We start from the raw sequence: 16,454 nt of genomic DNA, 5'->3' as shown, positions 1-16,454 counted from the left end.
AACATGAAATACGTTTTCTTTCTAAATATTTTTTTTTTAATAAAATGACCTGAGAAGGAGAATTTGGTGTGAAAATTGACTAAATTTAGTCAAATGTAAAATGTATTTAAAATAAGACACTTTTCCAAAAACTAGACAGAGGTACATATTAATTATCATCTCATTCGGGAATGCACAAACACCACATTCTTATTTTTAAAGTCTTTCTCTAAACAGTGCAAATCAAAATGTATTTGTCACATGCGCCTAATACAGCAGGTGTAGTAGAAATGCTTATTTACAAGCCCTTTGCCAACAATACAGTTAAGAAAATACCTAGAAATAAAAGTAAATAATAATTAAAGAGCAGCAGTAAAATAACAATAGCGAGGCTATATACAGGGGGTACAGGTAGAGTTAGAGTGACTATGCATAGATAATAAACAGAGAGTAGCAGCAGCGTAAAAGAGGGGTCTGGGTAGCCCTTTGATTAGCGGTTCAGGAGTCTTATGGCTTGAGGGTAGAAGCTGTTAAGAAGCCTTTTGGACCTAGACTTGGCGCTCCGGTACACTCTCCACTACATGCATGTATTGTAATAATTTACGGTTGATTCCACAATCTGAGTTCATCAATCACAATAAATTAAAGGATTGGGGTATAACACACACGGTGATGTTTCCTCTGACCACTGATCTGAAGTCAATGCTGCAACTACATCCAAATGTTAAGGTAAAGATCCAGTGAAGACGAGCTGTTCCTAAGTCAGTGTGTATATATATAGAGATGGCTGAGCTTGTATACCAGCTATATCACTGAACAGGTGACTCATTATGACACTGACCTCTGATTTGTGATGATTTCAAATGGATCCTTACGATCATAAGCTGTTTCTTTGCAATTTCAGCAGTTAAAAATTGTATTTTGTGTGTCAGTTTCAAATCCCGGAAAAGGGTCTTAAAACGCCGAACACCTGGAGACCAATGGAAGAACGCGGGAAAGGAGGTCCTGCCCTAAGGGCGTGGCTTTAGTAGCACGGATTGCTTGCGTCATCTTGAAACTATCCAATCCGAAACATCAGATATTAGACACCGCCAAGATTGGTTTGAGAGAAAGGATGGTAAACTGCTTAAGAGGAATTTCGAGTTTACTACTAACAAAGTCAATAGACTTTTGGTCGTTGTCGATTGAAAGGAGGATTTGTCTATCTAGCGATCGATATAATAGCCTACCTGCTTTAAAAGTTGGAGGTAGCTTGTTATGTTAGCAAGTAAGCTAACTATTTGCTACTGCTAATTTAGTGCATTGACCGAGTTGTCTAGCATGCTACTATTGTAGCTACTTCCCGTTGTTTATACCAACTAATTTATCCATCAACTGATCATCAAAATATTAGTCGTGCTCTTGTAACTAGCCAGTTATATAACTGTATATATTTCGCTCGCATGTTTGTGTTAAGAATTGCAAATGTAGCTAGCTAACATTTATGCCGTTTTATATTAGTTATGTTTGCAGACATATTCTCTAAATAACGTTACCGTTATAATATCCTCAGGCAGTGGTGTGTGCTGGCTACGCTTACTCTTCCAGTCTTCGCTTTTCGACCACTTATTAATGGCACGTTTTATTTAAGCTTTATTATAACTAGCTATACATTTACTTTTTATTTCATCGCCCGTGGCCTTCAAGCGCGAGTAATATTATTCATAGTTATTAGCAAGCTAGGTGACTAGCGAGGTTACTTTGAAAAGCATCCATTTTGAGATTGAGACATGATTGACCAGAAAGCTGACTAACTGTAATTCCTAAAGGTCCATGTATGCGCCGCAATAAAACATACATCTATCTGTCTGATGCGTGGATTATTGGGTTGCTTAGAAACCTAAATGTATTAGCTAGCTATTATTTCAGAATCACGATAATTTGGCGTCTAGTTTTGTTTCCTGTTTGGCGATAGGGATTTAGACCTCCTCTTCCTCTGCCCTCGATGCCAACAAAAACAGCCGCCGAAGAAGCAGAAGAAAAGAGTGCACTTGTAAGTGCACTTCAAGTTAAACCTTTTAATTGATCGGTCATTCCTGCTTGCAAATGCATGTTAGCTTCTATTAGTATAACCACATAATATCAAATTGGATCAGTTTTCTTATACACAATCGTTTTGCACTCGGAATCGTCTCAAAACGTGCCTCAATGAATTAGCTAATGTTAGCTAGCCTGTAATATCACTAATGTTAGGTAGATAGCTAGCATCAGTTAGTCCCTTGTGCAAGCTAGCTAGTCATCGCAGGGTGTTAAATGGAAACAAATTCTCATTACGACAAGTAATCAGCCATCCAGGCACCTTTTATTGTTGTAGCTGGCTAGCAATTTCTGCTCTGCTTGTAAACTTCGTGGGGAATTTCGGGTCTAGGACGTGGTCAACACCTACTAACGTTAGGCCTTACAGTTTGATGAAATTATGAAAGTTATGATCAGATATCATAAATATTAAAACATGAATGTCTGATACTCATCACAGCTGACAAGTCTCAGCACTTTGGAATATGCAATCGAAGTTGACTTGCAAAGATAATTTAGTCGACTAGTAATGTTTTTGTTCTGGCAATAGCGAGGCTGTAGCCAGCTAGTGGTGCTTTTGTGCAATAGCTATGTTGCTTATAAACAGGCAGCCTTTGCTTCTTGATCAATAACGCAATCTGCTGCCTACTTTTGCAAACATTTTAATTAATGTATAATATGCAGTTCGTATAAATGTGCAATAGTTTGCCTGTGAAGAAAATGGTTTTATCAGGGATTGTGAACTGTCCCATAACACCCATAGGCCTATACAACTGTCACACACGGTGAGGGATTATTTTATTTTTATGCAAATCACGATTTTATTTTTTTGCTCTCCATACCAAAGGCAGTCTCCTTTCTCCATCCAATGCCACCCTGACCTGATGGAATTTTAAGCAGTTTAACCCCCATATAAAATAGATTCTTTTCCAGCAGTGTATACTTCTATACACCCAGACGGCTACAATTCCAGAGCTCTAACCAAATCAAATGTTCATTTTATTGGTCACATATGTTTGTGCTTTTAGTTCTGACAGTGCAGTAATATCGAACAAGTGATTCCGCAACAACTACCTAATACACACATCTAAAGGGAAGGAATAAGAATATGTACATATAGATATATGGATGAGTGATGACTGAGCGGCATAGGCAAGATGGTATAAAATAGTATATACATATGAGATGAGTAATGTAAGATATGTAAACATTATTAAAGTCGCATTATTTAATGTGACTTGTGATCCATTTATTAAAGTGGGCAATGATTCAAGTCTGTAAGTAGGTAGCAGCCTCTCTGTGTTGGTGATGGCTGTTTTTCAGTCTCTCAGTCCCAGTTTTGATGCACCTGTACTGACCTCGCCTTTTGGATGGTAGCGGGGTGAACAGTCAGTGGCTCGGGTGGTTGTTGTCATTGATTAACTTTATGGCCTTCCTGTGACATCGGGTGCTATAGGTGTCCTGGAGGGCAGGTAGTTTGGTGATGCGTTGTGCAGACCAGACCGCACCACCCTCTGGAGAGCCTTGCGGTTGAGGGCGGTGCAGTTGCCGTACCAGGCGGTGGTACAGCCGGACAGGATTCTCTCAATTGTGCATCTGTAAAAGTTTGTGAGGGTTTTATGTGACAAGCCAAATTTATTCAGCCTGCTGAGGTTGAAGAGTCACTGTTGCACCTTCTTCACCACACTGTGTGAGTGGATCATTTCTTTAGACATCCGGGTCCATCATGGTTGCTCTCTGTTTCAGGAAAGTAATTGGTGATTAATCAGAGGAGGATAATGGCCAAAGATGTGAGTCTGATCAGAGACAACCAGGTGCAGTGTTTTTCCATGCTGGTCCTGATTCAATACAGAGACCAGCAGTTGAGATTTTACTGGAATAGATGTTGATGATGGTCTTTCCCACAGGTTGGTCTGATGGAAACCAATGGAGAATTGAAGGTTTTCATTGACCAGAATCGGAGTCCTAGTAAAGGTGAGCAAAACAGTGTGTTGTGTTCCAGATCGGTTTCATTCAATACCGGTCTCTGTCAGATATGTCTCAACTCAACAGCAGGGGGCAATGAGACTGCACAGATGTAGCTCATCTCGTTTTACTCCTTTGAAAACATTCTGCTCATCTAATCATAGGCTCCATTATCAGACAGGTGTTCTATAGATTCTGGGTACACTCAGAATTTCCTTTGGGTCAGTAAGCTTGCATCCTATAGGGCCTCCTGTCCCCTGAAGCCATCTATCTACCTGAGAACTGGATATGAAAAGAGGCAGCCATTTTGTGGACAGTGGTTCCAGGTAACCCTAGTGTTGACTCTGTCCCCTCTCAGGTGTCCTGTCTCTGGTTGCTGTCCATCCTGTGTCAATCCCCATGGCTAAACAACTACTGCCTAAAACCCTGGGGCCATCCAATGTCAACATTGCTCCACACATGGTGAGTGTGTCCTTTTCCCAGGCCCCCTATTGCATCTACCACAGAAATATCTCAACCACAGACTTGATGACAACGTATTTTATTTTGACACAGTGTGGTAGAGTGCAGGTTGTTATTTGCTCTCAGACATTGCAAGCACAACCTTCTTAACTGCAAGCTCACCACTTAAATACACTTGCTGAAATCTCTACACAGTTTAAACCACACACAGAATCCATGGTGTCTAAGCCCCATCCATTATCATTGTGACGTGACCGGGGGGTGAGCCTAAGCTGATCAACCTCTGCAGTCAGCAGGATTACTCCCATCATCCCATTACATACATGGTAATATATAATATATAATGGGGAACAGCTTATGCTTCACCCGATGACCAGCCCGTAGACAGTGGAATACATCACCTACCTGGCCTGCCTCCCATAACAACTATAAGCAGGAAGTTCTCTTCACCTTATCACCCCAGAGTAGGTTCACTCCACCACAGGCACTTGGTACATTATGAGTCAGCTGCATAATGCTCTTTCCATCTTTCCTGCTGGTCTTGAGGGAGACACACTTGTCACACCATGATGTCGAGAGTCAGTTCAGATTGCTCTGTTGTAGGTATATGTACTGTATGATGACTGCTTGGTGCAAAGCAAGTTGCTCTATGGGAATAATAAAGATGTTCTATTTTACTCTAAAACTAAAATGGTTGGGCCCTCTCTTCCCACCCCCCACTCCCTGTAGGTGATTGGTACGCCCCAGAGGCCCAGTGTTTCCAGTGCCATACTTGTGAACAGCCCTCAAACACCCAACTCCCAGTTCCTCACACAGAGCCAGCCAGCCGACGCGTCGCCATGGTCCTCGGGGTGAGTCACTACCCCCCCCCCCAAAAAGAAAAATTCTACCCCACATCCTGGCAGGTCACTTAAGATGCACCCCCTCCTCTCTGTTCATTGATAGAGAAGCTATTTGAGCACCTAGCTGGTTTTAGGTGTTTAGGTATTGTGTGCTTCTGGTGCGATATACCAGTGGAATCTAGAAGTAAACAGCTTTTTGATCACTTCATTGTCCACAGGAAGCGTGGTAAGAAGGGGGAGAAGAATGGCAAGGGCCTGAGACATTTCTCCATGAAGGTGTGTGAGAAGGTGCAGAAGAAAGGTGTAACCACCTACAACGAGGTGGCAGACGAGCTGGTGGCGGAGTTCAGCGCTGCAGACAACCACATCTCCCCCAACGACTCAGTGAGTACTGAAGCTGTATGCACACACTGCATAGGGCTATACCTCAGAGCAGGCAGGGGAGATATTTATGACATCCCTTTTTCTCAGGTAGAATTCTCCATTATGACATCGCACATTCTGTCTGACTGAATAGGTCCTCATCAATAAAACGTGACAATACAGTGCAGAGTGTTCGATTTTGCTGCTGGGGGTCAAGAAGACCCCTAGCTCTATTAAAACCATTGACAACTACGTGCCATTTTCAAGGGATTGTTAAATAAATGTAATAACTATTTGGTTTTAATATCATCTATTGAATATCTATCAATAAAAACGTGGTCAGATAAAGCAGATGCTAAACTACAGGACTGTTTTGCTAGCACAGACTGGAATATGTTCCGCGATTCCTCCGATGGCATTGAGGAGTACACCTCAACAGTCATTGGCTTCATCAATAAGTGCATCAATGACGTCGTCCCCACAGTGACCGTACGTACATACTCCAACCAGAAGCCATGGATTACAGGCAACATCCGCACTGAGCTAAAGGCTAGAGCTGTCGCTTTCAAGGTGCGGAACTCTAACCCGGAAGCTTATAAGAAATCCCGCTATGCCCTCTGACAAACCATCAAACAGGCAAAGCGTCAATACAGGACAACGATCGAATTGTACTACACCGGCTCTGATGCTAATCGGATGTGGCAGGGCTTGCAAACCATTACAGACTACAAAGGGAAGCACAGCTGAGAGCTGCCCAGTGACACGGGCCTACCATACGAGTTAAACTAATTTTATGCTCGCTTCTAGGCAAATAATTCTGAAACATGCATGAGAGCACCAGCTGTTCCGGAAGACTGTGATCAAGCTCTCCCTAGCCGATGTGAGTAAGACCTTTAAACAGGTCAATATTCACAAGGCCAGATGGATTACCAGGACGTGTACTGCGAGCATGCGCTGACCAGCTGGCAAGTGTCTTCACTGACATTTTCAACCTCTCCCTGCCCGAGTCAGTAATACCAACACGTTTTAAGCAGACCACCATAGTGCCTGTGCCCAAGAACACTAAGGTAACCTGCCTAAATAACTACTGACCTGTAGCACTCACTTCTGTAGCCATGAAGTGCTTTGAAAGGCTGGTCATGGCTCACATCAACACTATTATCCCAGAAACCCTAGAGTAGACCCACTCCAATTTGCATATTGCCCCAACAGATTCACAGACGATGCAATCTCTATTGCACTCCACACTGCCCTTTCCCACCTTGACAAAAGGAACACCTATGTGAGAATGCTATTCTTTGACTACAGCTCAGCGTTCAACACCATAGTGCCCTCAAAGCTCATCAATAAGCTAAGGACCCTGGGACTAAACACCTCCCTCTGCAACTGGATTCTAGACTTCCTGATGGGCAACCCCCAGGTGGTAAGGGTAGGTAACAACACATCCGCCACGTTGATCCTCAACACAAGGGCCCCTCAGGGGTGCGTGTTCAATCCCCTCCTGTACTCCCTGTTCACTCGTGACTGCACGGCCAGGCACGACTCCAACACCATCATTAAGTTTGTCGATGACACAACAGTGGTAGGGCTGATCACCAACAATGACTAGACAGCCTATAGGGAGGAGGTCAGAGACCTGGCTGTGTAGTGCCAGGACAACAACCTCTCCCTCAACGTGATCAACGAGATGATTGTGGACTACAGGAAAAAGAGGACCGAGCGCACCCCCATTCTCATCGACGGGGCTGCAGTGGAGCAGGTTGAGAGCACCAAGTTCCTTGCTGTCCACATCACCAACAAACATGGTCCAAGCACACCAAGACAGTCGTGAAAAGGACATGAAAAAACCTATTCCCCCTCAGGAAACTGAAAATATTTGGCATGGGTCCTCAGATCCTCAAAATGTTCTACATTTGCACCATTGAGAGCATCCTGACTGGTTGCATCATTGCCTGGTATGGCAACTGCCAGGCAACTGCTCGGCCTCCGACCACAAGGCACTACAGAGGGTCGTGCGTACGGTCCAGTACATCACTGGAGCCAAGCTTCCTGCCGTCCAGGACCTCTATACCAGGCGGTGTCAGAGGAAGGCCCTAAAAATTGTCAGACTCCAGCCACCCAAGTCATAGACTGTACCGGACTGCCAAGTCTTGGTCCAAGAGGCTTCTGAACAGCTTCTGCCCCCAAGCCATAAGACTCCTGAACATCTAATCAGATGGCTACCCAGACTATTTGCATTGCCCCCCCCCCCCCATTTTACACCGCTGCTGCTCTCTGTTATCATCTATGCATAGTCTACCTACATGTACATATTACCTCAACTAACCAGTGCCCCCACACAATTGACTCTGTACCAGTACCCCCCTGTATATAGTCTCGCTATTGTTGTTTTTCTGCTGCTCTTTTAATTACTTGTTACTTTTATTATTATTATTATTTTATTATTATTCATATTTTTTAATTGCGTTGTTGTTTAGGGGCTCGTAAGTAAGCATTTCACTGTAACGTGAAATACCTGTTGTATTCGGCGCATGTGACTAATACAATTTGAATTGATTTGAAAAGCATAGTCTGAACTACACATTTCCGGTTATTCCGCATTTATCTTTAACATCAGTTATACAGCAAGTAACTGCATGCTTTTCATGATCAGTAAACATCAGTTGTTCATGTGTTTTCAGATATGTGAGGGTAGCCTATCCAGTTGGCATCGTAGCTAGGTAGCTAAGCAAATAACGTGTCATTTAGCTTGCTTCATCAGAGAATAGGCTTTTGGAAAGAGCTTGACATTGGCAAGTCCTTGTCATGGTAAAGTTGTCAGTCGGACTACTGTCGTCTCCACTATAGATAGCAAGCAAATATAGCCATCTAGTTCATCCCCTGAAAGTTTGCTTGTTAACTACCGGTAGCTATATTGATGTGATCTGTTGTTGGCCAACGTCAAATTGGCTAGCTAGCTATCAATCAAACTAGTCTGTCAACAGCAATCGTGATTAAACACAGAGAAATACACACCTCTCTGACAGAACACCTCATTATGGCATCACTCTCTTATAGACCTCATTATGACACCCCTCTCTCTGACCACCTCATTATGGCATCACTCTCTTACAGAACTCCTCATTATGACACCCCTCTCTCTGACAGAACACCTCATTATGGCATCACTCTCTTACAGACCTCATTATGACACCCCTCTCTCTGACAACACCTCATTATGGCATCACTCTCTTACAGAACACCTCATTATGACACCCCTCTCTCTGACAGAACACCTCATTATGGCATCACTCTCTTACAGAACTCCTCATTATGACACCCCTCTCTCTGACAGAACACCTCATTATGGCATCACTCTCTTACAGAACTCCTCATTATGACACTCCTCTCTCTGACAGAACACCTCATTATGGCATCACTCTCTTACAGACCTCATTATGACACCCCTCTCTCTGACAACACCTCATTATGGCATCACTCTCTTACAGACCTCATTATGACACCCCTCTCTCTGACAGAACTTTACTATCACTTTCTCTCAAACAGAACACATCAGTGTGGCATCGCTCAGACAAAACAAACCTCTTTATGACGTCACAATTTCACAGACACAACAAACCTGTTTAGGGAATAAAGATTCTCTGACATGGTCTTCCTCAAGCCTAATTTACTTGCGCTACTACCACTTCAGTGTTTGGACATCAAACGTCCTCTCTCGTCCACACAGGGTTTTGCATCCACATTCACCTCCTCGAAAACTTCTGCTGTGATTTTGAAATCCATGTGCGGACATTCCAGGAGGTAGACGGCACGGAAGTTGTAAATTAGGCTTTAGGACACTGGTTTTCTTACGAAATCACCTCACAAATCCATTGTAAGCTCTCTGCATACACACAGGAATCAAAGTCAGAGATTAACCTCTTCCCCCTCTCCTTGTAGCATGTGTACGACCAGAAGAACATCCGACGGCGTGTGTATGACGCGCTCAACGTGCTCATGGCCATGAACATCATCTCTAAAGAGAAGAAAGAGATCAAGTGGATTGGTCTGCCTACCAACTCAGCCCAGGAGTGCCAGAACCTAGAGGTAAGTCTATGCGCACACACACACACACCTGGCCAACTATGAACTCTCCTCACTCCCCCTTTTCTCTTATGCTCTGACACCCTGTCTGCGTTCTGTTCTTCCTTTGTAGGTGGAGAGACAAAGGCGACTGGAGAGAATCAAGCAGAAGCAGTCACAACTCCAAGAACTCATATTACAGGTGATCATAGGATAAGCCTGCCTCATAGATGACAATACAATCAATGATTAAGGGAAGCATAAAATACAAGACCACGGGTTGACTTAACGTTATTCTAACGTTCTCTCCATGATGTTCCTCTCCTGCAGCAAATAGCCTTTAAGAACCTGGTGCAGCGAAACCGACAGACGGAACAGCAGGCCAACAGACCTCCGCCCCCCAACTCTCTCATCCACCTCCCCTTCATCATCATCAACACCAGCAAGAAGACAGTCATCGACTGTAGCATCTCAAACGACAAGTGAGTGACTGTGTGTGTGTTGGTATATTCCAGTGTAAATTGATCATCAATTTAAGTAATGTAAAGACATTTTATTTTACCCAACATCGAGGCCATGGCAACACACCGATTGAGTTTTTCATGGTTGACTGTTTTTAATGAATTTATTCGTGTTATATCCATGCTATTATAGTCTTAATTTCTTCCTCTCCCATTCTGCTGTGTTCAGGTTTGAGTACCTGTTTAACTTCGACAACATGTTTGAGATCCACGACGATATTGAGGTGCTGAAGCGCATGGGCATGGCCTGTGGCCTGGAGGTGGGCAAATGTTCCCCGGAGGACCTGAAGGTGGCACGCAGCCTGGTGCCCAAAGCCCTGGAGCCCTACGTCACAGGTCAGGGGTCATAGCGCATACTTAAACTTCATGCCCAAATCATCTGTCATAGCTTGAGCCATCGAGCAACACACAATCTCTATTAAAGTAAGCGAATTGGGCATTGTAAGACGTTGATAATTCGGGGTACATTGGCTATGAGAAACAAGGGCCTGTGTGGTTCTCTCTAAGGTCTATATGTGAATGTGTGTACTACTGTCTGTCACAGAGATGGCCCAGGGCCCCATCAGTAACGTCTACATCACTGGAGGATCCTCCACCAACGGGCGGCGCCATCACGGCCAGGGCAGGTGAGTCTCTCTCCTCTTAGTCAGGCGCATCACGGCCAGGGCAGGTGAGTCTCTCTCCTCTTAGTCAGGCGCATCACGGCCAGGGCAGGTGAGTCTCTCTCCTCTTAGTCAGGCGCATCACGGCCAGGGCAGGTGAGTCTCTCTCCTCTTAGTCAGGCGCATCACGGCCAGGGCAGGTGAGTCTCTCTCCTCTTAGTCAGGCGCATCACGGCCAGGGCAGGTGAGTCTCTCTCCTCTTAGTCAGGCGCATCACGGCCAGGGCAGGTGAGTCTCTCTCCTCTTAGTCAGGCGCATCACGGCCAGGGCAGGTGAGTCTCTCTACTCTTAGTCAGGCGCATCACGGCCAGGGCAGGCGAGTCTCTCTCCTCTTAGTCAGGCGCATCACGGCCAGGGCAGGTGAGTCTCTCTCCTCTTAGTCAGGCGCCATCACGGCCAGGGCAGGTGAGTCTCTCTCCTCTTAGTCAGGCGCATCACGGCCAGGGCAGGTGAGTCTCTCTCCTCTTAGTCAGGCGCATCACGGCCAGGGCAGGTGAGTCTCTCTCCTCTTAGTCAGGCGCCATCACGGCCAGGGCAGGTGAGTCTCTCTCCTCTTAGTCAGGCGCATCACGGCCAGGGCAGGCGAGTCTCTCTCCTCTTAGTCAGGCGCATCACGGCCAGGGCAGGTGAGTCTCTCTCCTCTTAGTCAGGCGCATCACGGCCAGGGCAGGTGAGTCTCTCTCCTCTTAGTCAGGCGCATCACGGCCAGGGCAGGTGAGTCTCTCTCCTCTTAGTCAGGCGCATCACGGCCAGGGCAGGTGAGTCTCTCTCCTCTTAGTCAGGCGCATCACGGCCAGGGCAGGTGAGTCTCTCTCCTCTTAGTCAGGCGCCATCACGGCCAGGGCAGGTGAGTCTCTCTCCTCTTAGTCAGGCGCATCACGGCCAGGGCAGGTGAGTCTCTCTCCTCTTAGTCAGGCGCATCACGGCCAGGGCAGGTGAGTCTCTCTCCTCTTAGTCAGGCGCCATCTGCACTTTCACATAGAAATATATGGTAACTCTTAGGGAGGTAACAATTCACCAATACGCATCGGTCCCCGATTCAAATGTAGCGGTCAGAAAATCGGTACAAACGTTACGAATCAGCAGTTCACACATTTCTTTAGCTCATATTACATGCGCCATATTACATCATCTCTTGTGACAACTGATGCCTCCTCTCCTTCAGTGTGGAACTGCATGTAGCTGTAATTTTGCATGCTGAACAACCTCAGGGAATATTGGTAGGCTAGTCAAACTGCGCACCGTGCCCAGCTTTGCACACTGACCAACGGGAGGTAAAAGGCCTGTTCCCGATCTTGCACATTGCGCAGCAGCTTAAGCATTCAAATGCTAAAATGACTTGCGTGATATTAGGCTTTATTAGTTGAGTGACAACCTGTGTAATTAGTTGATTGTTTATCTATGCGTTGTTGAAAATGGTGTTTTACCAGAAATAAAAAGTAATCTACCCGGAGACAAGTCATCTGGCTAGACCTGCTGAACATTACAATATATTTTAGTTTGATTGTTCAGGTTCACCATCAGCAATTGTTTTGGTAGTTTTTCCAGATATACATACAGGGTTAAGTTGATCATTTCATAACGAGGACAGCAATCACTTTTGCGAGGCGCACTGCATGGCTGAAGCGAGAGGAGAAGAGATCACCACTCTCTAAAAAATTTCCAAACCATTTGATTTTGAGATGGGGGGGGGGGGGGGGGGTGGGAAATCCAAAGTTGTGCTAAATATTCATTGGCTATGTCGTAACTCATTGGTAAATAATACATATTCATTGGCTATGTCATAACTCATTGGTAAATAATACATATTCATTGGCTATGTCATAACTCATTGGTAAATAATACATATTCATTGGCTATGTCATAACTCATTTGTAAATAATAAATATTGATATGTTACTAGCTCAAACACAATCTGCAAAAATGACAAGTTAATTAGTGGGTGATTTCAGAACCAGAGTGTGGGGACAAAATGGGCTACATTGCCACACCTAATCTGATAGTGGTAGTGAGTGGTTAATGCTTAGTCTCCCTTATGGCTCAGCTCAGGTGCCTACATAGTACGTACACCATAGTGGTCGGCTCAGCTCAGGTGCCTACATAGTACGTACACCATAGTAGTCGGCTCAGCTCAGGTGCCTACATAGTACGTACACCATAGTGGTCGGCTCAGCTCAGGTGCCTACATAGTACGTACACCACAGTGGTCGGCTCAGCTCAGGTGCCTACATAGTACGTACACCATAGTAGTCGGCTCAGCTCAGGTGCCTACATAGTACGTACACCATAGTGGTCGGCTCAGCTCAGGTGCCTACATAGTACGTAACACCATAGTAGTCGGCTCAGCTCAGGTGCCTACATAGTACGTAACACCATAGTGGTCGGCTCAGCTCAGGTGCCTACATAGTACGTAACACCATAGTAGTCGGCTCAGCTCAGGTGCCTACATAGTACGTAACACCATAGTAGTCGGCTCAGCTCAGGTGCCTACATAGTACGTAACACCATAGTGGTCGGCTCAGCTCAGGTGCCTACATAGTACGTACACCATAGTAGTCGGCTCAGCTCAGGTGCCTACATAGTACGTAACACCATAGTAGTCGGCTCAGACAAATCCAACTCACGAGCTCCATCAGCAGCAGATTTTCATTTAGAATGGAAAATGAATGTGTTTATACAGCAAATGTTTGTGCGATTCGTTCTCTAATCAAACTAAAACGTTTAGTTCCTGTATGGTATCGGAGCCCATGTGTATAGTGCCTTTGGAAAGTATTCAGACCCCCTTGACTTTTTCCACATTTTGTTACATTACAGCCTGTATCTAAATTAAATTAAAAAATCTCTGTAATCTACACATGATACCCCATCATGAGAAAGTGAAAAAAAAAAAAGGTTTTTAGACATTTTTGCAAATGTATTAAAAATACAAAACAAAAATACCTAATTTACATAAGTATTCAGACCCTTTGATATGAGACTCAAAATTGAGCTCAGGTGCATCCTGTTTCCATTGATCATCCTTGAGATGTTTCTACAACTTGATTGGAGTCCACTTGTGGTAAATTCAATTGATTAGACATGATTTGGAAAGGTGCACACCTGTCTATAACGTCCCACAGTTGACAGTGCATGTCAGAGCAAAAACCATGAGGTTGAAGGAATTGTCCGTAGAGCTCAGAGACAGGATTTTGTCAAGGCACAGATCTGGGGAAAGGTAGCAAAAAATGTCTGCAGCATTGAAGGTCCCCAAGAACACAGTGGCCTCCATCATTCTTAAATGGAAGAAGTTTGGAACCACCAAGACTCTACCTAGAATTGGCCACCCGGCCAAACTGAGAAATCGGGGGAGAACGACCTTGGTCAGGGAGATGACCAAGAACCTGATGGTCATTCTGACAGACTTCCTCTGTGGAGATGGGAGAACCTTCCAGAAGGACTGCCATCTCTGCAGCACTCCACCAATCAGGCCTTTATGGTAGAGTGGCCAGATGGAAGCCACTCCTCTGTTCATCATGTAGCCCGCTTGGCGTTTTCCAGAGCAAAGTACAGAGAGATCCTTGATGAAAACCTGCTCCAGAGCGCTCTGGGTCTCAGACTGGGGCGAAGGTTCACCTTCCAACAGGACAATGACCCTAAACACACAGCCAAGACAACGCTGCAGTGGCTTTGGGACAAGTCTCTGAATATCCGTGAGTAACCCAGCCAGAGCCCGGACTTGAACCTGATCGAACATCTCTGGAGAGACCTGAAAATAGCTGTGTACCAACGCTCCCCGTCTAAGCTGACAGCGCTTGAGAGGATCTGCAGAGAGGAATGTGAGAAACTTCTCAAATGCAGGTGTGCCAAGCTTGCAGCACCATACCCAAGAAGCCTTGAGGCTGCAATCGTTGCCAAAGGTGCTTCAACAAAGTACTGAGTAAAGGGTCTGAATACTTATGTAAATGTAATATTTCAGTTATTTATTTTAATTATAACTTAGTAAAAATGTGTAAACCTGTTTTTTTCTTTGTCGTTATGGGGGTATTGTGTGGAGATTGATGAGGGGAAAAAACATTCATAGAATAAGGGAGGTGATAAGAACAAGGCTGTAACCTAACAAATAGTTAAGGGGTCTGAATACTTTACGAAGCCACTGTAGGTATAGAATTGTCCTGAAAGGGAAAGATGCACATCCCTACTAACTCTACTACTCTCTTCTTCCCCCTCTGTATCTCTCTGTAGTGACAGCGGTGCAGATGGTCCCCTGGCCTCCAGCTCTAATGACTCTCACTACAGCAGCTCCCGTGTTGAGACCCCCGTGTCGTACATGGGGGATGACGACGAGGAGGACGATTACGACGAGAACGACGATGAAGATTAACTTTCTGCCGCGCCAAGCCTCTCGAACAAGCAGTCTGTCTCTCTCTCTCCCTGAGTATCTCTATCTCTCTCTCTCTGAGTATCTCTCTCTCCCTGAGTATTTCTCCCCCTCCGAGTATCTTTCTCTCTCTCTCTGTAAGGGGCGTTGAAGAATGTTTTTCTGGGTATGAAGAGTGTGCAGACCTCTTCTCCTCAGAGGGGGTGGTCCTGAATCACATGCTGCACATTGGCTCTCTGGGAAGTGTAGTCTATGGCTTTGGCACTGTGCTGCAGCATTTCTCTGTCTATTATCACCCTCTTCTTGGCCAGCCACCTGCTGGAGAATAAAGGGAAAAGAAACATCTTCCAGACAACCCACTGCTGTTGGAGAATGTATAGTGTTCCTTGTGTGTGAAATAGTTAGCTTTGTTATGTTTTGATTTCTTTGGACAGACTCAATGGTGAACCACTGTTTCAAGATGGCTGCCAGTGCAACTGCCCCCAGACCGCTGGCTCAGAGACACTCACTGGATCCAAAATGTCCTGTTTAGTCGCCACAACGCCCTAAGAAAGTTTGGGACTGCATTTCGAAAGTGTGGACACTGTTCTGTTATCGCCCTCTTTTGTGGCATTGATATCAATGGGCTGGTGTGTTGGGCTAGCTTCCTCTCATTCTGTAGGCAGATGCTTTTCTGGTCCTTATTTGTTTAAGTTTTGGAGAGCGCCCTTCCACACCATGGTAGTGTTTACAAGTGACGGGCACGAGCGAGGAAAATAACTCCTACCCACGCTCCCCTATAGGAAAATGTTAAGCTTTGTGTTTGAATGATGTAAACTGATCCTATGAAGATTGTAGTTTATAACATCCTTTACAGGTCAGTGGCGGAAGGAAGACCTGGACATTATTGATGTATCTAAGATGTGGGTTGTATAGGTCTGTCTCCATGGACCCCCTTCGAAGATCTCCTCTTTTTTTTTAACTGAACAACATGTACTGACTCTTCCAAAATACCTTTTCTGTAATCTAATATAATTTTGTCAATTAAATATAGAGAATGTTTTAACAAGTTTACTTCAGTTAGTGGTTTTGTGCGGTGTTATAATCTGAAAAGATTATGGTATTTTGCACTACTCAATTGGCTTCAACAGCTGAAATAGCACCGTAATAACCTCAAATAGGTCAAACATATGACATCCTTTGGGCA

General features: G+C 44.9%; 1 protein-coding gene across 4 annotated transcripts; it reads left to right on the top strand.

The window, feature by feature from the left end:
* The first annotated feature begins 1,040 nt into the window (after positions 1-1,040).
* On the top strand, positions 1,041-16,321 carry LOC110520555 (transcription factor Dp-1). 4 transcript variants are annotated; one of them, XM_036975121.2, is made up of 12 exons: positions 1,043-1,246; positions 3,781-3,824; positions 3,942-4,008; positions 4,358-4,461; positions 5,191-5,312; positions 5,522-5,687; positions 9,606-9,752; positions 9,862-9,930; positions 10,059-10,210; positions 10,419-10,585; positions 10,794-10,875; positions 15,133-16,321. In XM_036975121.2, exons 2-12 carry the CDS (start codon positions 3,813-3,815, stop codon positions 15,269-15,271), a joined length of 1,227 nt encoding a protein of 408 aa, XP_036831016.1. In that variant the 5' UTR covers positions 1,043-1,246; positions 3,781-3,812; the 3' UTR covers positions 15,272-16,321. The 4 variants fall into 4 exon arrangements, with proteins under 4 accessions (XP_036831013.1, XP_036831016.1, XP_036831014.1 ...); XM_036975119.2 differs by having other exon boundaries at positions 1,043-2,011; XM_036975120.2 differs by having other exon boundaries at positions 1,046-1,096.
* Positions 16,322-16,454: the final 133 nt, after the last annotated feature.

This window comes from Oncorhynchus mykiss, chromosome 3, assembly GCF_057628025.1.
Source record: "Oncorhynchus mykiss isolate SJ-2025 chromosome 3, ASM5762802v1, whole genome shotgun sequence".
Lineage (NCBI taxonomy): Eukaryota > Metazoa > Chordata > Actinopteri > Salmoniformes > Salmonidae > Oncorhynchus > Oncorhynchus mykiss.
Note: the sequence above shows the minus strand (reverse complement) of the source record. Positions and strands in the feature narration are given on the sequence as shown.

Excerpts from the sequence above, each read along its gene's own strand:
- LOC110520555 (XM_036975118.2), top strand. The coding sequence starts at position 1,964 with ATGCCAACAAAAACAGCCGCCGAAGAAGCAGAAGAAAAGAGTGCACTT. Across the intron at positions 2,012-3,941 it reads CAGAAGAAAAGAGTGCACTT|GTTGGTCTGATGGAAACCAA; the intron begins GTAAGTGCACTT and ends TCTTTCCCACAG. Across the intron at positions 9,753-9,861 it reads AGGAGTGCCAGAACCTAGAG|GTGGAGAGACAAAGGCGACT; the intron begins GTAAGTCTATGC and ends CTTCCTTTGTAG.